At 39.8% G+C, this 23,218-nt stretch overlaps 2 protein-coding genes across 2 annotated transcripts; both read left to right on the top strand.

The window, feature by feature from the left end:
• Nucleotides 1–4,460: 4,460 nt before the first annotated feature.
• Nucleotides 4,461–7,831, top strand: LOC142183327 (intelectin-1-like). The gene is made up of 7 exons (XM_075258373.1): nucleotides 4,461–4,527; nucleotides 5,044–5,211; nucleotides 5,453–5,700; nucleotides 5,904–6,062; nucleotides 6,535–6,655; nucleotides 6,741–6,844; nucleotides 7,658–7,831. The coding sequence occupies exons 1-7, from the start codon at nucleotides 4,461–4,463 to the stop codon at nucleotides 7,829–7,831; spliced, it is 1,041 nt and encodes a 346-aa protein (XP_075114474.1).
• A 10,194-nt stretch (nucleotides 7,832–18,025) lies between these two features.
• LOC142183322 (intelectin-1-like) lies at nucleotides 18,026–21,473 on the top strand. Its single transcript, XM_075258366.1, has 7 exons — nucleotides 18,026–18,092; nucleotides 18,609–18,776; nucleotides 19,025–19,272; nucleotides 19,545–19,703; nucleotides 20,176–20,296; nucleotides 20,382–20,485; nucleotides 21,300–21,473. Exons 1-7 carry the CDS (start codon nucleotides 18,026–18,028, stop codon nucleotides 21,471–21,473), a joined length of 1,041 nt encoding a protein of 346 aa, XP_075114467.1.
• Nucleotides 21,474–23,218: the final 1,745 nt, after the last annotated feature.

Below are 23,218 nucleotides of genomic sequence, written 5' to 3'. Positions count from 1 at the left end.
GATAGAGCCCCAAAAAGTTATTTTTAATAACATTCCCCCCTAAATAAAGGTTATCCCTAGCTATCCCTGCCTGTACAGCTATCCCTGTCTCATAGTCACAAAGTTCACATTCTCATATGACCCGGATTTGAAATCCACTATTCGTCTAAAATGGAGGTCACCTGATTTCGGCAGCCAATGACTTTTTCCAATTTTTTTCAATGCCCCCAGTGTCGTAGTTCCTGTCCCACCTCCCCTGCGCTGTTATTGGTGCAAAAAAGGCGCCAGGGAAGGTGGGAGGGGAATCGAATTTTGGCGCACTTTACCACGTGGTGTTCGATTCGATTCGAACATGGCGAACACCCTGATATCCGATCGAACATGTGTTCGATAGAACACTGTTCGCTCATCTCTAACTGTTACTAAGGAAAATCTGTATTCAGCGTGTGTATGCTGTATATGGATACATACTGAAGCAGGCTATATAATACAGAGGCAGCGCTGTACATGGTACAAATGCCAGATGGGATGCACAGAGGTATCTGGTTCTTTAGCAGCAGGTTGTTGGGAAGCTGAGCACCCTGCCTCAGTAAGTATGTAGCCATGTACAGTGTTCAGATGCTGAATATGGATTTTCCTCAGCAATAGTCATGTGAGGAGCTAGAGATAATATCCAGTGGCTGAATTGACTAAATAAGTATATTGCCAAACTTATTTATTCATTTTTTTATTTTTTTTATATAGTGTGTGGAAGGATGGGCTCCGTGGTAGAAGCAGCAGACCCAGCCAGTCAGAGACAGACACAAAAATTCAGGTGAACGCGGGTAAAATAAACATACAGGGTAAACTGTATGTTTATTTTGCAGAAGGTCAAAAAAAGCCTTAACTTGAGGCAAAACAATAACATAAATCCTGCTCGTCTGAGCTGCTAACTATACAGAAAATGCCCTAACTGTACGAAGTGAAATTATTGAACTCCGGGGTCTCTTCAGACTGCAGGATATAAGTGGAAGACCAGGGGAAACATAAACAGTTTCATTCACCATCCCTCATCACTCCTGGACATCCTCATGATGTCCAGCGCACCATTTTGATTCTTGCATGAGGTCACACACCCATGGTTACCACTGAGGCCTGTGATCACATAGTGCATCTACATCTTTCCTGGATAAGTCCAGGTATGTGTGTTACGAAATAACTAGCTGTTCAAGACTACTATGTCATTTTATGATATTGTGTCACAAGGTGATATGTTATACGTGTCTTTGTGCAGCCAGCCAATAATTTTCTAATTCTCAGTTCTCTAACTAGTTGAGGTGCACTGCAGGAGTTCCTGTGCACCCAAAATTAATTCTACGCCGGTAAGATATTAGCAGGTAAAAAAGTCAGGTAAAAGTCAGGTAAAAGTCAGGTAAAAGTCAGGTAAAAGTCAGGTAAAAGTCAGGTAAAAGTCAGGTAAAAGTCAGGTAAAAGTCAGGTAAAAGTCATGCCAGTTTTCTGACGTGAGTTACAGTAAATCTGTAGGGTTGAGGTGTACCCACCCTGCCTTGCTTTCCCAAAAGCATGTTGGAAAATAGAGAGACTAGTGTATTTTGGTGGCACAGGTACAATGAACCACTTTTGCACAAGAAAACTTCTGTTCTTGTGGATTTTCCCCACTGTATATTATTTATTCAAACCCGTTCACTTAGTATGTAAATGATATGTCACCAGTTGTCTCCCTTGGGCCTATTGAGTAGGTACTAACCATTACATGTTAGGGACACTCCAAAAGACCTGCTGTTTTGTATATGATTGTATTTTTGGCTATGTTAACAAGGACGTTGGAGACTCTGTTTGAGAAAGTCCTTAAAGGATTTTTCACTAACAACACATATTCAAAGTCCCAAACAAGTCAATGGAACCATATCTGTGCAAGTGCGCTACCTCTCTATTCACATAGGACACTCCGGGGTTCCCATTCTTATGATTTCCACCCCTTCCTACAGCAAGATCGGAGTCTCTGAGTTTAGAGAGGGCCGATCTCCCCCTCTATTTCCAGAATGCAGTAATGCTTTCTTTAGTTACACACTTCACACTTATAAGTGCCTATTACCTGGTCTAGGAGCAGCATTTCCTCATGTTTGACATTAACTGTACTTTGGGAAAAATCAACACTGTCTGCTTGTATTAGATATTCTGATTTCTTGTGAATGATGTTTCCTTTCTAAGTACAGATACAAAAAAGAGACGTTCATCATACCCCTTATTAACTCTTTAGTAAAATTTCTCTGCCTTATTTATTTAAAGCTATCTAATGCTACTGTAAGCCTTGTACCGAGATGGGCTCCCCAGGATACAGCCAAGTCATGAATGAGGAAAGCAATTCCAACATCAGTTTAACCAAAACTGAACCATAGTGAAGCCAAAGATAATAAATCTACTCCATAGTTTTCAAAGTACGAGGCTCAGGGTACGATTGTATTGTAAATCCAGTCTTAGATGTCTAAAAACACTAACAGATCCCCAATATGTTATACTATAATATTAAGGCATGGTAGATATATTATAACACAAATTCAATAATGTAATATGAAATTATTGTGTACATTACTTTCTTGACAAATAGACAACTAAAAGGTAAATATTCCTCGTATTGATGGTAACCACAAAATTTGTGCCACGGCCTATACGGAAATTTCTCATGGAGAATTTGCATGGGAAAGTGTTTCGCTGGAAGAAAGTGGTTCTATAAATATCAGCACATTCACATATGGAAAGGAAACCTGCAAGAACATAGGAGCTGGTAAGATTGACCTTTTACATGGGGTTATACTTGTAAATTTGGATATGTTGGACATTTCTCCAAGTATAGTTGCATTATCTCTTATTTGCAGTGTTATGACTCTTGCCGCTGTTATAGGACATAGGTTACAGATTGGATTCGGTATTCAACCCTGGAATACATCATATCTAGGGTTGAGCCGATCTTGAGATTTCAGAATCAGGATTTTAAAATCCCATTTCCGATCATTTTCCAGCCGATCCCGATCCCAAATTTGCTTGATCACCGATCGGGATCCGATCTTTTCCGAACCCGATCACTCAACCCTAGTCAATGCTTCTCTATGGGAAAAGTCACTTTTAGGGTTGAGCCGATCTTGAGATTTCAAAATCCAATTTCCGATCATTTTCCAGTCGCTATCGATCGTTATCCTGAAATTTGCTCGATCGCCGGTCGGGATCCGATCTTTTCTGAACTCGATCGCTCAACCCTAATCATATTTTAGCAGCAGAAAATTTTATGCAACGACGTTTTGTTTCTTGATCTATTATTTTATGCTTTTAGAGGTCTTGCAACTAAATAAGGCAGGTAAATTGCAAATTATAAATGAACACTTATTTGAATTACAATATATATTATATAACTTTTACAAAATTTTTACATTTCAGACATAATTCAGTTTTGATATATTTGATGCACATAGAGCTTCGACAGACCAAGGCTCCATGCTTACTTTACTACACCTTTGACTGAGTCCTGTTTCAGAATCCTGACCAAAAATATGGCTCCCATTGAAACCAATGGGAGTTGGTCAGTTCTTTTTTCCGGTAGCCGTTTTTTTCCGGCTCCCAGAAAAAAGAAGCGACAAGCATATTCACTATGTGAATCCGCCTGAAGACACTCCCGACTAGGCCCATTCATTTGGGCCTAATCCTTATCGCACTGCCACAACTGCACTGCACTGGCATCCAGTCACAGCTGCCCCGTATTTTGGACCGGAACCGGAGGCGGACTCCGCGTCAAATTCTGACCCAAAATACTCTGCCTGAACTCAGCCTAAGTCTCAGACCTGATATTGCAGAGAGAGCTGCTTTTTTTGTTGTATTTTGTTGAACCAATCCCAGGAGTTCTGCTCAATCCTGTATTCCCCGTCTATAGTGTCTGACCCTGGGACCCCCAGTGATCAAGAGAATGCACAACTGACTGTTGCTCCATTCATCATAGAGACACTGGATCCATTTTCTCAAGATCCTTGGGTCCCACCATCTGAACCACCATTGCTCAGACACCTATACCCTATTCTAGCTACAGAGGATAAGTGTCTATAGTGGAGAGACAGCACTATCAGAATTTCTATAAGCAGGGTCTATCTAGATGTTGGGGGCAATTCTGAGAAAATAAGGCAGAGCTTAAAATGTCCCACCATTTTCTTTTACTGTTGGAAGGTTTTTATTTGTATCAAGTATACTTATACTGACAATCCTTCTTCCTTCTGAAACAGGTTCTGTAGTTGCCCTGATGGTATATGGGAATCTTTCTTTTTTACGTACCATCACAAGAGTCTGGGATCACGATGTGTTATACAAATAATGATAGTTTACATAAGCAGTGTAATATATATATATATATATATATATATATATATATATATATCTTATTATTTATTTTATTGTTATACTATTATTTATTTTAGTTTCAGCATAACTCATCGGAGAAAATGTTGGTGCACGGCCTCGTAATCTTCTCTTTTGCACTTGCACTTGGAGTGACCTGTGACAAAAGTGGTGAGTACTTTTTCATATTAAAATAAGTCAAATAAAATGAATTATAATAATGTAACATATTTAGAGCGTACAATGTCAGATGTATAGTTTTTATGGTGAAATTACAAAAATCAAACAAAATTCTTTGCAATTGAATATATACTATAGTACGCATACGCTATAATACAAGTAGTTTAGCAGGATAACCAACAATAAAATAGTGTTATTCCTACTTAAGGACATATACTCATATTTTGGATTGAGTACACAATTCTGACATGGATTTTCATGCCTAAAATCTGCAGTGTGATATATCAGCAATTAATAAGATAAAATTTTCTTGATCTCATGGAATCTTCATGTTGATATGAAGCAGAATTGTCATGGGCTTTGGCGCAGTAGTTTAGTATGGTGGAACAAGACATATTTCCATCAAGTTCAACCAGGGGATGGGAAATGTCCTGAAAGTCTATACATTTTCATAAACAGTTAAGGGTGGACATATCTATGGACATCTCTATGTTTCTTTGCTCTTAGGGAAGTCTTCTGTAGCTAAAATAAAACAAAACATCCAGAACTTGTCGGCATGCTGGGATAAGGAAAATGAAATTGGCAATCCATTAAACTACAGTCATCCTAATGGTGGACCAAACAATAGATACAGAAGCTGCATGGAGATCAAGAGCAGATATGAATATGCTGATGGTGAGAAAAAAAACGTGCAGACACTCACAAAAGTACCCACATGCACATTGTAGTGACTGTTATATTAACAATCCAGTTCAATTAGTATGATGCCAATATTATAGATTATAATCTGTCCACACTGAGATCACTCTTAGTAGGTACTAAAACCTGCAGATCATGAACACTCCACAAGACCTGTTGTTTTGTATAGGTTATACTTGTATCAAACAGTATATAACCCAGTTATCTTATCATCTAGATGGAATATATACACTCACCACCAAAGATGGATTGATGTATCAGACCTACTGTGACATGAGAACAAATGGTGGAGGTTGGACCTTGGTGGCCAGTGTCCATGAAAATAACCTGAATGGGAAATGCACAGTAGGAGATCGCTGGAGCAGCCAGACAGGAAACGACATCAACAACCCAAGGGGAGATGACAACTGGGCCAACTATGCCACGTTTGGACGACCTGACGGAGCTACCAGTGATGATTATAAGGTTTTTACCATTCAGAACATTTTTTTTTCATCCTTTTTAACACCCCTAGGAGGTTCGAACAAGCAATCGCTAGATGGATTTCAATATCACAGTGTTATAGGTTTATTGCATTGTCAGATATTTTATTCTGTATAGCAATCCTTTTAAAAAAAAAAAATCCTTGAGGAAACCATTGTCTATGAACTTCTTAAATTTTCTTCTAGAATCCAGGATATTATGATATTGATGCTAAAAACTTGGGGTTGTGGCATGTTCCTAACAAGACACCCATGACTAAGTGGAGGAATACCGCTATTCTAAGATACCGTACCGACAAAGGCTTCTTCTCCAAGGAAGGTGGAAATCTCTTCTATCTATACCATGTGAGTATTCAGCCTGGTGGCTATTTGTAATAATCTACAGTAAGGTCTTAGCCAGAGGTGAATATCTTTCCATTATACCTTATTTTGTGTGGTTTCCACTCCTACTTTTGATTTACAAACACTGAGGCATAACAGTGATATTATTCCCCTTAGACATTTATGGTGCATCTACTGGTGGACAGGTGTGGTTAAGGCCTAATACAGATGACAGATTATGCAGGCTGATGCTTCACCAAAGGGGCATCCAATAGTCCATTCCATTCTGATATACAGTACGTAGATCAGGTCCTATCCTATTTATGTCATCAGAACTGAAGCCCGCATAGAGGTTCTTGGATGCCCCTCAGATATCACTCCTGGTGTCATACTAGAGCAATCTGCTGCAAACTCTGCCCCACATTAGATAGCAAGAAAACCAGATTAACAACAGATCTTTATGCTTGATCTCCATGGATGTTTGTGTAATTCTCAGAAATACCCAGTGGTGTACAATGCTGGATCCTGCCTCAAAGACAATGGACCTGCTATTCCAGTTGTGTATGACTATGGAAGCGCTGAGAGGACAAAATCATATTATTCTCCATATGGACAAGGTAAGGTCGTTTCTAATTGTATAGTAAGTTGACAATGTTCAGCCAGAAGATGGTGCAAGACTGACAATATTTCTTCTGTATGCAGGAGAGTTTGTTCCAGGTTTTGTCCAGTTCCGGGTTTTTAACAATGAAAAAGCTTCTTTGGCTCTGTGTGCAGGAGTGAAGGTGACAGGGTGTAATGTAGAACATGTAAGTATAATAACCTATATACTGTGTACCACTGTCACTATAAAATTTCACCATGTGGCAATAGCAGTAGAAAAGTTTGGCAGCCAATAATGAAATCAAGAAATCTTTTTTTTGTAAATGTAGATCGCGAACTCCATATAGGGATCACAATCTACATTTTTCCCGATCAGTATGTCTTTGGAGTATGGGAGGAAATCCACCCAAACACGGGGAGAACATACAAACTCCTTGCAGATGTTGTCCTTGGCAGGATTCAAACCCAGGACTCCAGCGCTGCAAGGCTTCAGTGCTAACCACTGAGCCACCGTGTTGCCAAATTCAAAAATTCTTTATTGTGACATAGAAACGATCCTCTTATGTGAGTCCCAAGTAACTAAAAATCTGATGAGTTTCAGGTATGGCCCCCGAAGTCATGGAAAAACATATAACAGACAAATGGACGCATAAAAATGCCACAAGCCATTTATGTCATGTGACCCCAGAATATAAAATAAGACATGACATGGAGTTGATACTAAAGTAGATTGCAGAATAATGAAAAACAAAATGCAAAATAAGACATAAAAATCCAACAATTGGAAGCCAAACATCTGTCAGCACGGCTCATGCCACTTGGCATGCCATGAGGTTACCTTTTAGTAGTAAAAACATTATACAGTTAGGGGGCGTTCACACTTGCACCCGGTGTCCGCCCTCTGTTATTTTGCCAGGTCTCCATCCTAAGCCCTGTAGAAACTGCACAGAGGAAGGCTTCCCGGTGGTAGATGATACATGAAATAACTACTTCTTTATTTGTACTTGTTATATTTGCAGCATTGCATTGGAGGAGGAGGCTACATCCCACGAAGAGGAAGCTACATCCCACGATTAAACCCCATCCAGTGCGGAGATTTTGCTGCCTTCGACTGGAATGGCTATGGAACACATGTTAAATGGAGTGCCAGCAAGGAAATAACGGAGTCCGCCGTTCTCCTCTTCTATCGCTAATAATATATATATTACTATACAGTAATATAGTGAATAGCCAGGCTTACAAGAAATTAAAAAAAATCTTAAATACACTTAATGGTCATGATTTTTAGCATTGTCAGCAAAAATGTATTAGAATTATATTACACAATTACAATATGATTGTATATTACAGGAAATAGAATATACATTGTATGATTTTAGTGCATAATAAGATTTGGAATAATAATAAAATCTGCTAAGCAATAAAAAAAATATTCAAAGCAATGGACGATCTTTTACTCGCATTCACAATGTTTGAATTTGTTCTTATATGTGTTCTTTGGGAATATTAGGGTATGTTCACATGGAGTTTTTTGCAGGCTGATTTTGAGGTGGAATCTACCTAAAACCTGCCTCCTATTCATTTCAATGGGAGTCTGGGGCAGTTTTTTCCTCTAGCTGAAAAAAAAGTGACATGACCTATCTTCAGGCAGATTCCATCTAGAAAAACTGAATGAAATCAATGGAAGGCGGAAAAAAGTGACATGGTTCTTTGATGCAGTTTTTAATCTGTTTTTTTACACATTTTTGGTCCATCCAGATGGGGCTGGGGCAGAGCGGAGTTGGGGACAGGGGTTAAAATATTTCTTTCTGTTCAAGCTGACTAGCTCCGGACAAGATTTCTGAAATTCTGACTATGTCTGCAATATCAGAGTAATGCATAACATATAATGTATTGCTTATATTACTGGTCTCCCCTAAATGAGCCCGAATGTGACCACACTCTGCACCCCCTCAAGTTACACAAACTCTTCGCAGCTCCTTTTTACTAACAGATTTTGAATTAGAAAGTGCTGCTCCAGTTATTGGGGATGAAGGATTTTGGGGCGACTGAAGTTCCCCTTTTTGAATATCACATACACAGTGCAATTCTATTAAAATTCTATATGGCCACTAACACGGATACTGGTACTGGGCGTGGATATAAATAATTGGGGTTGTTGATTTAATTTAATTGTGCTTCAAACTTTCCTTTCTAGACTGCCCAACTTAGGCTACATTCACATGATGCTTCGTACATAGGAGTAGTATTATAGTAGTTATATTCTTTTACATAGGAGTAGTATTATAGTAGTTAATATTCTTGTACATAGGAGTAGTATTATAGTAGTTATATTCTTGTACATAGGAGTAGTATTATAGCAGTTATATTCTTGTACATAGGAGTAGTATAGAAGTTATATTCTTGTACATAGGAGTAGTATTATAGTAGTTATATTCTTGTACATAGGAGGTAGTATTATAGTAGTTATATTCTTGTACATAGGAGTAGTATTATAGTAGTTATATTCTTGTACATAGGAGTAGTATTATAGTAGTTATATTCCTGTACATAGGAGCACTATTATAGTAGTTATATTCACGGCACTATGATTTACAAACAAAAAATATATATATATAACACACCATGTATATATAATACACACATAGGTCTCAGCATGTACAATTGACCTATCACTGTCACTACTGACTGGGACACCTCAATAGGCTATTGTATTATAGTTAATAGCCCATAGCATTCTAAGGCTGGGTTTACACTACCACCTCTGTGTGCCCCCGGGTCTCCGCCGTAAACCCTGGGGAAACTGGGGCAGCGGTCAGCTTTAAAACCCATTCTTTTGATTTGGTTCTTAAAGATAACCACTAGGGTTGAGCCGATCTTGACTTTTCAGGATCGATTTTGAAATCCGATTTCCAATCATTTTTCATTCGAACCCGATCTCGATCCCAATTCCGATCCCAATGCAAGTCTATGGTTTTTTTTTTTTCTAAAGATCGTTTTTTAAAAGTAAAAAAAAGGTACCCAAAAACACATACAAGTTCTTAGAATGCATAGAAACAGCAAGAGACTTAAATGGCCATAAAAACATTGTTTTCTAATCTAAAAATTGAAGCACATGAGCCTCTGAAAAATTGTAACTTTAAAAAAAAATAAAAAATATGTGCAGGAGGAGCTACAGATAATCGATAATAGGTTTTTTAACAACATCAATTTCTTTATAATGCCAATGGTGTGTTATAGCCCTTCTCAATCCAGGCCTCGTTCATTTTTATAAAACTCAGGCGATCGACATTGTCAGCAGAGAGTCTTGTCCGAAGCTCCGTCACAACACCACCTGCAGTGCTGAACAGTCGTTCAGAAAAGACGCTAGCTGCTGGACAGGAATGTAACCCCAGGGCATACTGGGCAAGTTCAGGCCACATTTCCATCTTTGACACCCAGTAGTCCAGCAGTAAAGACTCTTGTGATAAGATGTCTATGTGCGTTTTCATATAGTCTTGCACCTGCAACAAACAATGCTGTCTCCGGTCTGATACCTCTATATTTAATGTTGGTGTAGTAGGCCTCAACAAAGACAGCCAAGCACTAGCCATTATGTCCACACTTCCCTTGCAACGGGCTGTGCTTCTGTCTCTGGGACCACCATGGCGTTGTGAAAGGTGTGCAGGAGTTGGAGATGATCTTGACTCACTGCTTTCTGTAGGAAATGTGTCCATTAAGTCGTCCAACAGTGTTTGATGGTACATATCGATATTCCTATAAGCCTGTGGTGTGATGGAAATGAAGCCCGGAACTTTATCCCTGGAGCGACGATCAAGTAGGGTTGCCACCCAGTATTCAGGATCTGCCAGGATGTCTTTTACACGTTTATCTTCCAGAAGACAATTAAGCATGAAATGACACATGTGTGCCAATGTACCTGGTGGCGATTCATCACTGTCCAACTCATCTAAGCGGACTATAGTCTCTTCTGCATCCCCCCATCCACGCACAATGCCTGTTGACTGGGACTGCTGGAATGACTCCTCCACATTGACATCAATCTCCTGATCCAAATTGTCCTCATCATCCTCCTCCTCCTCCTCCTCTTCTGAATAAGTACCCACACAGGCTATTCGAGTCTGTGACCCAGTCTCCAACCATTGCCTGATCCGTTCAGCCCTGGAGTCATGGTGGCCATGTTGGTCTTCCAAGTCCTGGCTGTCTTCCAAGAAAATATCCTCTTCCTCCTATGTTGGACATACCTGATCCCTCAAAGTTATGAGACTGTTCTTCAATGTGCAGAAAAGTGGCACAGTCATGCTGACGCTGGTGTTGTTTGCGCTGACCACTTTTGTGCAGTATTCCAGACACTGAAGAACCAAACAGATGTCATGCAGCTGTGCCCACTCCACAGCCATAAGATGGAGGTTCACTGGGGCAACATTTGTACGTCGGGCTCCTCTCGTCATCAAAAGATCTATTACTGCTGGCTTCTGTTCGACAAACCTCTGCAACATATTCAATGTCGAATTCCACCTGGTGGGCACATCACATATGAGCCTGTGAATGGGCAAGCGGTGTTTGCGCTGAAACTGAGCCAGGATAGATGAAGCTACCTTGGACCGCCGTATGTGGGCACACAATGTTCGTACTTTGTCAATCAGGGGTGCAAGATCGGGATAGTGTTTCAAGAACGCTTGTCTACCATTGTCGTAGAACACGTTGCCTATTATGAGGTCTAGCGGACCAAACCATAACTCAGTTTCAGCAATTATTGCATCTTTGATGAATTTAAGCCGTGTGAGTCAGTTCACCCAAACTAATTAATTTCAGTACTGCTTGCTGCCTTCACCCGCTAGCACGCCGATACAAATTAGGTGCATTTCCAGACCCATGATGTGATGGAGGTTCTGGTGTGGAAGTCATTTCGTCCCCGGAACTGTCAGGAAATGAAGTTTCCGAATGAGTTGAAGGGGAAGTTGGAACCCCCAATGAATTTGAAAGGACCCTCCTTCAGGTTGGAAGAACAGACGACAAACTGCCGTCCATATTCTGACAAGGATCAAAAATGTTGACCCAATGTGCGGTCAGAGATAGGTAATGGCCCTGCCCATGCTGGCTAGTCCACGTGTCTGTTGTCAAATGCACACATGCACTAACAGATTGCTTTAGCGCACGCTTTATCTGTTGCTTGACATGTTCCTGCAAGTAAGGGACCGCCTTTCATGAAAAGTAATGGCGGTTGGGTACAACATATTGGGGCACAGCATAGGCCATCTGGGAGCGAAAAGCCTTTGATTCCACAAAGCGGAAAGGGACCATTTCCAAGGCCAGTAGTTTTGAAATACTGGAGGTAAGCAGCTTAGCACGCTCATGTGTGGCTGGATAGGTTTTTTTCCTTTCCAATACTTGTTGCCACACACACGCAATGCTGACGTCTGTTTTCTGCCTTTCATGGCAGGTGGTTGAGCACTGGCCAGAGCACGACTGTTGGGTCATTTTACTTTTTTTGTTTTTGGTGGCATGTTTTAAAAAAAAAAAAAAAAAAGTTTATATATATATATATATATATATATATATATATAATATATATTGTTTATAAATGTATGCATATATCTGTCTGAGGACAGGACTGCCTATTGGATTATAACAGCCACTGGTTGTCAGGAATGGACGTATACCTTCTTGGCTAAGGGATATATATATATATATATATATATATATATATATATATATATATATATATATATATATATATATATACAGCCACTGGTTGTCAGGAGTGGACGTATACCTTCTTGGCTAAGGTATGTATATATATCTGTCTGAGGACAGGACTGCCTATTGGACTATAACAGCCACTGGTTGTCAGGAGTGGACGTATACCTTCTCCTCACGATGTCCAGCGCACCTGTTAGGGAATTGTTAGGACAGCAATTCCCCGGTAACTGTTGGACCCTGGGACGGGACACAAGAGACAGTGAGCCCTAAGCTGAAGCCCCCAATTTTTCCTTCCTATTGCCAGGTCCTATCCTACGTAATAGGCGCAACCACGAAGATAGTCCCTTCCTGTATAGTTGAGACACAAAACGGAGACAAGACGGACAACAACAAAGAGAGGTCAGCTAGCCAAGGGTCAGTAACAGTCGAGCGATGCGGTGCCAAATCGGAGTCCAAAGAATAGTCAGTGAGGAAAGCCAATGGTCAAGGATAAGAATGCAAGCAAAAACAGGGACAATAATGAGCAAGTATGCACACGGCAATAGCAAGCACTGGTGTGAATGAGAGCCAAGATAAAATTTGGGAGGAAGAACCCGCCCCTGGAGTTGACAGGAAGGCAGGCTGTCAATCACAGGCAAGACAAAATTAACCACTTAATGGACAGAGGCAACAAGGGCAGAAGACGGGTGTGGTGCAAATACAATCACAGAACTAGAACCGAGTTCACATAGTTCGACCAAAAACATTAAGCCAAGAACCAAACTGCACCCGCCTCCTGCGCCGCAGCACCCAAGCAGAGGGTGGCGCAGAGACTCGAACAGGCAGAGATATTACAGCACCATTTTGATTCTTGAATGATGTCACGCACCCATGGTTACCACTGATGCCTGTGATCACATAGTGCATCTCAGAGGTCATAGGGTGCTTTAATATCATGATGCTGTCATTGTGACAAACCCCCAAATTTTATGTTGAGTCGAATCCGAACTCATTCATAGAGAGGTGTCATTCTTTACCTACATCTTTCCTGGATAAGTCCAGGTATGTGTGTTACGAAATAACTAGCTGTTCAAGACTACTATGTCATTTTATGATATTGTGTCACAAGGTGATATGTTATACGTGTCTTTGTGCAGCCAGCCAATAATTTTCTAATTCTCAGTTCTCTAACTAGTTGAGGTGCACTGCAGGAGTTCCTGTGCACTCAAAATTAAATCTACGCCAGTAAGATATTAGCAGGTAAAAGTCAGGTAAAAGTCATGCCAGTTTTCTGCCGTGAGTTACAGTAAATCTGTAGAGTTGAGGTGTACCCACCCTGCCTTGCTTTCCCAAAAGCATGTTGGAAAATAGAGAGACTAGTGTATTTTGGTGGCACAGGTACAATGAACCACTTTTGGACAAGAAAACTTCTGTTCTTGTGGATTTTCCCCACTGTATATTATTTATTCAAACCCGTTCAGTTAGTCTGCAAATGATATGTCACCAGTTGTCTCCCTTGGGCCTATTGAGTAGGTACTAACCATTACATGTTAGGGACACTCCAAAAGACCTGCTGTTTTGTATATGATTGTATTTTTGTCTATGTAACAAGTACATTGGAGACTCCGTTTGAGAAAGTCCTTAAAGGAATTTTCACTAATGACACATATTCAAAGTCCCAAACAATTCAATGGAACCATATCTGTGCAAGTGCGCTACCTCTCTATTCACATAGGACACTCCGGGGTTCCCATTTTTATGATTTCCACCCCTTACTACGGCAAGATTGGAGTCTCTGAGTTTAGAGAGGGCCGATCTCCCCCTCTATTTCCAGAATGCAGTAATGCTTTCTTTAGTTACACACTTCACACTTATAAGTGCCTATTACCTGGTCTAGGAGCAGCATTTCCTCATGTTTGACATTAACTGCACTTTGGGAAAAATCAACACTGTCTGCTTGTATTAGATATTCTGATTTCTTGTGAAAGATGTTTCCTTTCTAAGTACAGATACAAAAAAGACGTTCATCATACCCCTTATTAACTCTTTAATACAATTTCTCTGCCTTATTTATTGAAAGCTATCTAATGCTACTGTAAGCCTTGTACCGAGATGGGCTCCCCAGGATACAGCCAAGTCATGAATGAGGAAAGCAATTCCAACATCAGTTTAACCAAAACTGAACCATAGTGAAGCCAAAGATATATCAAAGGTACGAACACCTAGGATTACTCAAAATTACAAGCATTACAGGAAAAAGCTAGGGCCTCTGTGCTACACAGAGTGTTACTACATAACAGGGATTTGTAGAATTATCTACACAGTCCAGTCATATTAATGTGACCACCTGTCAAAATCCAGAATAACCACCTTTTGCAGAGCGGACGCTGCGAGACGTGCAGGAAGAGAAGGGATGTTGTGATGATGATCACTGGGATGTTGAGCCATGCCTACTCCAGTGCCGTGGCCAGCTGCGCTAAGCTACGCGGTTGAGCATCCATGGCGCGAACAACCCGATCGAGGAAGTCCCACAGATTCTCGATTGGCTTCAAGTCTGAGGAATTTGCTGGCCAAGGGAGTACGGTAAACTCATCCTGGTGCTCCACAGGTAACTACTTTTTAAGCAGACTGGGTTTCCATTTTTTGGATCCCTGAGCAGATCCAAAGAACAGAAACTCAAACGCAGGTGTGAAAAGTTGTATTCTGAAGTCCTTTGTCAAACACATAGGAACACATTTACCAAGCTAAATGTACCAGGCTTGCACCAGAAATTGATAGACATTCCTTGTACCACAGATTATGTGTGTTTTTTAGATACTTTATCTTCGTCAGTCCAGTGGGGAGTTTGGCTTATCTGGAAAGGGATGTAATGTGCCCATGTGACACAACTGCACCAATATTTTGGTACAAAGTAAACTCAGACTAGACAGAACTCTTAGAGATGACCCAGAGTTATCATCCAGAATTAGCCACTGTGATAAATATGACACATTAGACTACAGTCTAAATCTTAGACAAGATTAATAAATCTACTGTATAAGAAGAAAGAGTGGATTGGCTCAACCGGAAATTTGTATAAAAGTTAGCTTTTAATCCATAGTGATTAAAAATCCACAGACATAAACACGGACATCAAGTGTAGAAGTAGGAAAAAACACACACTGTGAAGTTAAAACCGCATCCTTGCTGATGCGTTTCGACACGCAAGTGTCTTAATCGTAGCTACCAGTATACTGACTGAACACTGCTTAAGAAACATATTCGGAGTGAATCCCACCCACAAAACACCTGAGCGCGGTTACATGTTAATAAATTATGCCCGCCGCGCGTTACTCTATTAATTACCTTTAAATTCACAAAGAGAAATGAATCAATGAATTATAATACAAACCTTTAAACAGATAGATACAAATAGTAAAACAGATTGTACCTTTAGAAGTCCGTTACTCGGGGAGAGCGTAACCCATTTCTATGGTGGTACGGAGGCTTTGATAGTAATAGAGCACGTGACAGATATCACGCGGTCTAGAGAGGAGATCAGATGATCGGGAGGGCACTTAGATCGTCTCTTGTTGTTACTACATAGAGAAGACCCGGATAAATGCCGCTACTATTGAAGAGGTCTGAAATCACATCGGGAATGTCATATATTAACGCTAGTTTGCTTAGCTCAAAAGAAATAAAGTTCTGAACAGAAGATGATCAGGTATAACTTAGTAATTGGTAAAAAAAAGGGGGGGGGGGCAGACACCATATAATGAAATGTATGGCCAATGGAGATCTCAACTAAACCCATAGGTCATTAAAAAACAACCCATTGCCACATGATCTGAACAAGCAGCAAATGCTCACATATAATTTACTTATAAGGTGGTACATTTAGAACTATATGGAACTCAAGTAAAATTAGATGTTAAGCTAGACACCCTCAGAAGATGCTCTTTTGTAATGAATAAATAAGTAGTATGCCTACAAAATTCCGCTTCAAGGACACCAATATTCCTAAGATGCCCGAAAATTGTCTGGTAAATAAATAAATCTACTCCATAGTTTTCAAAGTACGAGGCTCAGGGTACGATTATTTTGTAAATCCAGTCTTAAATGTCTAAAAATACTAACAGATCCCCAATATGTTATACTATTATATTAAAGCATGGTAGATATATTATAACACAAATTCAATAATATAATATGAAATCATTGTGTACATTACTTTCTTGACAAATAGACAACTAAAAGGTAAATATTCCTCGTATTGATGGTAACCACAAAATTTGTGCCACTGCCTATACGGAAATTTCTCATGGAGAATTTGCATGGGAAAGCGTTTCGCTGGAAGAAAGTGGTTCTATAAATATCAGCACATTCACATATGGAAAGGAAACCTGCAAGAACATAGGAGCTGGTAAGATTGACCTTTTACATGGGGTTATACTTGTAAATTTGGATATGTTGGACATTTCTCCAAGTATAGTTGCATTATCTTTTATTTTCAGTGTTATGACTCTTGCCGCTGTTATATGACATAGGTTACAGATTGGATTCGGTATTCAACCCTGGAAGGGTTGAGCCGATTTTGAGATTTCAGGATTAGGATTTTAAAATCTGATTTCTGATCATTTTCCAGCCGATCCCGATCCCAATTGTGAAATTTGCTCGATCGCCAATCGGCATCCGATCTTTTCCGAACCCAATCGCTCAACCCTAGTCAATGCTTCTGTATGGGAAAAGTCACTTTTAGGGTTGAGCCGATCTTGAGATTTCAAAATCCAATTTCCGATCAGTTCTTTTTTCCGGGAGCCGTTTTTTTTTCGGCTCCCGGAAAAAAGAAGCGACAAGCATATTCATTATGTCAATCCGCCTGGAGACACTCCCGACTAGGCCCATTCATTTGGGCCTAATCCAGATCGCACTGCCGCGACTGCACTGCACTGGCATCCACTCGCAGCTGCCTTGTATCTTGGACCGGAACCGGAGGCGGCCTCCGCGTCAATTTCTGATCCAAAATACTCCGTTTGAACTCAGCCTAAGGCTCAGGCCTGACATTGCAGAGAAAGCTGCTTTTTTTGTTGTATTTTGTTGAACCAATCCCAGGAGTTCTGCTCAATCCTGTATTCCCCGTCTATAGTGTCTGACCCTGGGACCCCCAGTGATCAAGAGAATGCACAACTGACTGTTGCTCCATTCATCATAGAGACACTGGATCCATTTTCTCAAGATCCTTGGGTCCCACCATCTGAACCACTATTGCTCAGACACCTATACCCTATTCTAGCTACAAAGGATAAGTGTCTATAGTGGAGAGACAGCACTATCAGAATTTCTATAAGTAGGGTCTATCTAGATGTTGGGGGCAATTCTGAGAAAATAAGGCAGAGCTTAAAATGTCCCACCATTTTCTTTTACTGTTGGAAGGTTTTTATTTGTATCAAGTATACTTATACTGACAATCCTTCTTCCTTCTGAAACAGGTTCTGTAGTTGCCCTGATGGTATATGGGAATCTTTCTTTTTTACGTACCATCACAAGAGTCTGGGATCACGATGTGTTATACAAATAATGATAGTTTACATAATCAGTGTAATTATATATATATATATATATATATATATATATATATATATATATATATATATAATCTCTTATTACATATTTTATTGTTATACTATTATTTATTTTAGTTTCAGCATAACTCATCGGAGAAAATGTTGGTGCACGGCCTCGTAATCTTCTCTTTTGCACTTGCACTTGGAGTGACCTGTGACAAAAGTGGTGAGTACTTTTTCATATTAAAATAAGTCAAATAAAATGAATTATAATAGTGTAACATATTTAGAGCGTACAATGTCAGATGTATAGTTTTTATGGTGAAATTACAAAAATCAAACAAAATTCATGGCAATTGAATATATACTATAATACGTATACGCTATAATACAAGTAGTTTAGCAGGATAACCAACAATAAAATAGTGTTATTCCTACTTAAGGACATATACTCATATTTTGGATTGAGTACACAATTCTGACATGGATTTTCATGCCTAAAATCTGCAGTGTGATATATCAGCAATTAATAAGATAAAATTTTCTTGATCTCATGGAATCTTCATGTTGATATGAAGCAGAATTGTCATGGGCTTTGGCGCAGTAGTTTAGTATGGTGGAACAAGACATATTTCCATCAAGTTCAACCAGGGGATGGGAAATGTCCTGAAAGTCTATACATTTTCATAAACAGTTAAGGGTGGACATATCTATGGACATCTCTATGTTTCTTTGCTCTTAGGGAAGTCTTCTGTAGCTAAAATAAAACAAAACATCCAGAACTTGTCGGCATGCTGGGATAAGGAAAATGAAATTGGCAATCCATTAAACTACAGTCATCCTAATGGTGGACCAAACAATAGATACAGAAGCTGCATGGAGATCAAGAGCAGATATGAATATGCTGATGGTGAGAAAAAAAACGTGCAGACACTCACAAAAGTACCCACATGCACATTGTAGTGACTGTTATATTAACAATCCAGTTCAGTTAGTATGATGCCAATATTATAGATTAGAGATTATAATCTGTCCACACTGAGATCACTCTTAGTAGGTACTAAAACCTGCAGATCATGAACACTCCACAAGACCTGCTGTTTTGTATAGGTTATACTTGTATCAAACAGTATATAACCCAGTTATCTTATCATCTAGATGGAATATATACACTCACCACCAAAGATGGATTGTTGTATCAGACCTACTGTGACATGAGAACAAATGGTGGAGGTTGGACCTTGGTGGCCAGTGTCCATGAAAATAACCTGAATGGGAAATGCACAGTAGGAGATCGCTGGAGCAGCCAGACAGGAAACGACATCAACAACCCAAGGGGAGATGACAACTGGGCCAACTATGCCACGTTTGGACAACCTGACGGAGCTACCAGTGATGATTATAAGGTTTTTACCATTCATAAAAATTTTACCCAATTTGCAGATTGGTCTGTGGTTTGTAAGACAATTTTATTTTTTTTAAATGTTTTTCAAGAACATTTTTTTCATCCTTTTTAACACCCCTAGGAGGTTCGAACAAGCAATCGCTAGATGGATTTCAATATCACAGTGTTATAGGTTTAATGCATTGTCAGATATTTTATTCTGTATAGCAATCCTTTTTTTAAAAAAATCCTCGAGGAAACCATTGTCTATGAACTTCTTAAATTTTCTTCTAGAATCCAGGATATTATGATATTGATGCTAAAGACTTGGGGTTGTGGCATGTTCCAAACAAGACACCTATGACTAAGTGGAGGAATACCGCTATTCTAAGATACCGTACCGACAAAGGCTTCTTCTCCAAGGAAGGTGGAAATCTCTTCTATCTATACCATGTGAGTATTCAGCCTGGTGGCTATTTGTAATAATCTACAGTAAGGTCTTAGCCAGAGGTGAATATCTTTCCATTATACCTTATTTTGTGTGGTTTCCACTCCTACTTTTGACTTACAAACACTGAGGTATAACAGTGATATTATTCCCCTTAGACATTTATGGTGCATCTACTGGTGGACAGGTGTGGTTAAGGCCTAATACAGATGACAGATTATGCAGGCTGATGCTTCACCAAAGGGGCATCCAATAGTCCATTCCATTCTGATATACAGTACGTAGATCAGGTCCTATCCTATTTATGTCATCAGAACTGAAGCCCGCATAGAGGTTCTTGGATGCCCCTCAGATATCACTCCTGGTGTCATACTAGAGCAATCTGCTGCAAACTCTGCCCCACATTGGATAGCAAGAAAACCAGATTAACAACAGATCTTTATGCTTGATCTCCATGGATGTTTGTGTAATTCTCAGAAATACCCAGTGGTGTACAATGCTGGATCCTGCCTCAAAGACAATGGACCTGCTATTCCAGTTGTGTATGACTATGGAAGCGCTGAGAGGACAAAATCATATTATTCTCCATATGGACAAGGTAAGGTTGTTTCTAATTGTATAGTAAGTTGACAATGTTCAGCCAGAAGATGGTGCAAGACTGACAATATTTCTTCTGTATGCAGGAGAGTTTGTTCCAGGTTTTATCCAGTTCCGGGTTTTTAACAATGAAAAAGCTTCTTTGGCTCTGTGTGCAGGAGTGAAGGTGACAGGGTGTAATGTAGAACATGTAAGTATAATAACCTATATACTGTGTACCACTGTCACTATAAAATTTCACCATGTGGCAATAGCAGTAGAAAAGTTTGGCAGCCAATAATGAAATCAAGAATTCTTTTTTTGTAAATGTAGATCGTGAACTCCATATAGGGATCACAATCTACATTTTTCCCTATCAGTATGTCTTTGGAGTATGGAAGGAAATCCACGCAAACACGGGGAGAACATACAAACTCCTTGCAGATGTTGTCCTTGGCAGGATTCAAACCCAGGACTCCAGCGCTGCAAGGCTTCAGTGCTAACCACTGAGCCACCGTGTTGCCAAATTCAAAAATTCTTTATTGTGACATAGAAACGATCCTCTTATGTGAGTCCCAAGTAACTAAAAATCTGATGAGTTTCAGGTATGGCCCCCGAAGTCATGGAAAAACATATAACAGACAAATGGACGCATAAAAATGCCACAAGCCATTTATGTCATGTGACCCCAGAATACAAAATAAGACATGACATGGAGTTGATACTAAAGTGGATTGTAGAATAATAAAAAAAACAAAATGCAAAATAAGACATAAAAATCCAACAATTGGAAGCCAAACATCTGTCAGCACGGCTCATGCCACTTGGCATGCCATGAGGTTACCTTTTAGTAGTAAAAACATTATACAGTTAGGGGGCGTTCACACTTGCACCCGGTGTCCGCCCTCTGTTATTTTGCCAGGTCTCCATCCTAAGCCCTGTAGAAACTGCACAGAGGAAGGCTTCCCGGTGGTAGATGATACATGAAATAACTACTTCTTTATTTGTACTTGTTATATTTGCAGCATTGCATTGGAGGAGGAGGCTACATCCCACGAAGAGGAAGCTACATCCCACGATTAAACCCCATCCAGTGCGGAGATTTTGCTGCCTTCGACTGGAATGGCTATGGAACACATGTTAAATGGAGTGCCAGCAAGGAAATAACAGAGTCCGCCGTTCTCCTCTTCTATCGCTAATAATATATATATTACTATACAGTAATATAGTGAATAGCCAGGCTTACAAGAAATTAAAAAAAATCTTAAATACACTTAATGGTCATGATTTTTAGCATTGTCAGCAAAAATGTATTAGAATTATATTACACAATTACAATATGATTGTATATTACAGGAAATAGAATATACATTGTATGATTTTAGTGCATAATAAGATTTGGAATAATAATAAAATCTGCTAAGCAATAAAAAAATATTCAATGCAATGGACGATCTTTTACTCGCATTCACAATGTTTGAATTTGTTCTTAAATGAGTTCATTGAGAATATTAGGGTATGTTCACATGGAGTTTTTTGCAGGCTGATTTTGAGGTGGAATCTACCTAAAACCTGCCTCCTATTCATTTCAATGGAGTCTGTGGCAGTTTTTTCCTCTAGCTGAAAAAAAAAGTGACATGACCTATCTTCAGGCAGATTCCATCTAGAAAAACTGAATGAAATCAATGGAAGGTGGAAAAAAATGACATGGTTCTTTGATGCAGTTTTTAATCTGTTTTTTTTACACGTTTTTGGTCCATCCAGATGGGGCTGGGGCAGAGCGGAGTTGGGGACAGGGGTTAAAATATTTCTTTCTGTTCAAGCTGACTAGCTCCGGACAAGATTTCTGAAATTCTGACTATGTCTGCAATATCAGAGTAATGCATAACATATAATGTATTGCTTATATTACTGGTCTCCCCTAAATGAGCCCGAATGTGACCACTCTCTGCACCCCCTCAAGTTACACAAACTCTTCGCAGCTCCTTTTTACTAACAGATTTTGAATTAGAAAGTACTGCTCCAGTTTTGGGGATGAAGCATTTTGGGGCGACTGAAGTTCCCCTGTTTGAATATCACATACAATTCTGTTAAAATTCTATATGACCACTAACACGGATACTGGTACTGGGCGTGGATATAAATAATTGGGGTTGTTGATTTAATTTAATTGTGCTTTAAAACCCATTCTTTTGATTTGGTTCTTAAAGGTAACCACTAGAGATGAGCGAACAGTAAAATGTTCGAGGTTCGATATTCGTTTTGAGTAGCCCCTCAATATTCGACTACTCGAATCGAATATCGAATCCTATTATAGTCTATGGGGGAAAATGCTCGTTTCAGGGGTAGGCAACATTCGATCAAATTATACTTACCAAGTCCACGAGTGAGGGTCGGGCTGGATCCTCCAAGAAGTCTTCTCCGTGCAGCGTCCCCGTGGCATCTTCCGGCTCTGAATTCACTCTGCCAAGCATCGGGCCTGGGCAGAGTCGACTGCGCAAGTACACACTACAAGCGGACATGCACAGTCGGCTCTGCCCAGGCCCGATGCCTGGGAGAGTGAATTCAGAGCCGGAAGATGCTGCAGGGAAGCTGCACGGAGAAGACTTCTAAAGGTAGGAGAAGAACCAGCGTTGATTGGCCGACTGTATAGCATTCGGCCAATCAATGCTGGTTCTGCATCGAACTTTTCCATTCGAATAGCGAGTGGTACTAGATCGAGTACGAGTATTTCGAATACCGTAATATTCGATCGAGTACTACTCGCTCATCTCTAATAACCACTGATGTCCATATGCGGCCTCTCCGCCTCGAAACCGTTTTTCTTTTCTCTTACCAATTTTTTTTCAATTTTGAATTTTGTCAAGTATTTGCCGATGATTTCACCCTAAGTATTGCATTGCACTAAAATATAATGTTTTCCTTGGTATTTGGTCTGGATTCT

This window comes from Leptodactylus fuscus, chromosome 10 (assembly GCF_031893055.1).
Source record: "Leptodactylus fuscus isolate aLepFus1 chromosome 10, aLepFus1.hap2, whole genome shotgun sequence".
Taxonomy (NCBI): Eukaryota; Metazoa; Chordata; class Amphibia; order Anura; family Leptodactylidae; genus Leptodactylus; species Leptodactylus fuscus.
Note: the sequence above shows the minus strand (reverse complement) of the source record. Positions and strands in the feature narration are given on the sequence as shown.

What these genes read in the sequence shown, in the direction of transcription:
- LOC142183327 (XM_075258373.1), top strand. Translation starts at nt 4,461, where the DNA reads ATGTTGGTGCACGGCCTCGTAATCTTCTCTTTTGCACTTGCACTTGGA. An exon ending in CTACCAGTGATGATTATAAG is followed by an intron (nt 5,701 to 5,903) that starts GTTTTTACCATT and finishes ATTTTCTTCTAG; the next exon opens with AATCCAGGATATTATGATAT. An exon ending in ATCTCTTCTATCTATACCAT is followed by an intron (nt 6,063 to 6,534) that starts GTGAGTATTCAG and finishes TGTAATTCTCAG; the next exon opens with AAATACCCAGTGGTGTACAA.
- LOC142183322 (XM_075258366.1), top strand. Translation starts at nt 18,026, where the DNA reads ATGTTGGTGCACGGCCTCGTAATCTTCTCTTTTGCACTTGCACTTGGA. An exon ending in AGTGACCTGTGACAAAAGTG is followed by an intron (nt 18,093 to 18,608) that starts GTGAGTACTTTT and finishes CTTTGCTCTTAG; the next exon opens with GGAAGTCTTCTGTAGCTAAA. An exon ending in CAGATATGAATATGCTGATG is followed by an intron (nt 18,777 to 19,024) that starts GTGAGAAAAAAA and finishes CTTATCATCTAG; the next exon opens with ATGGAATATATACACTCACC.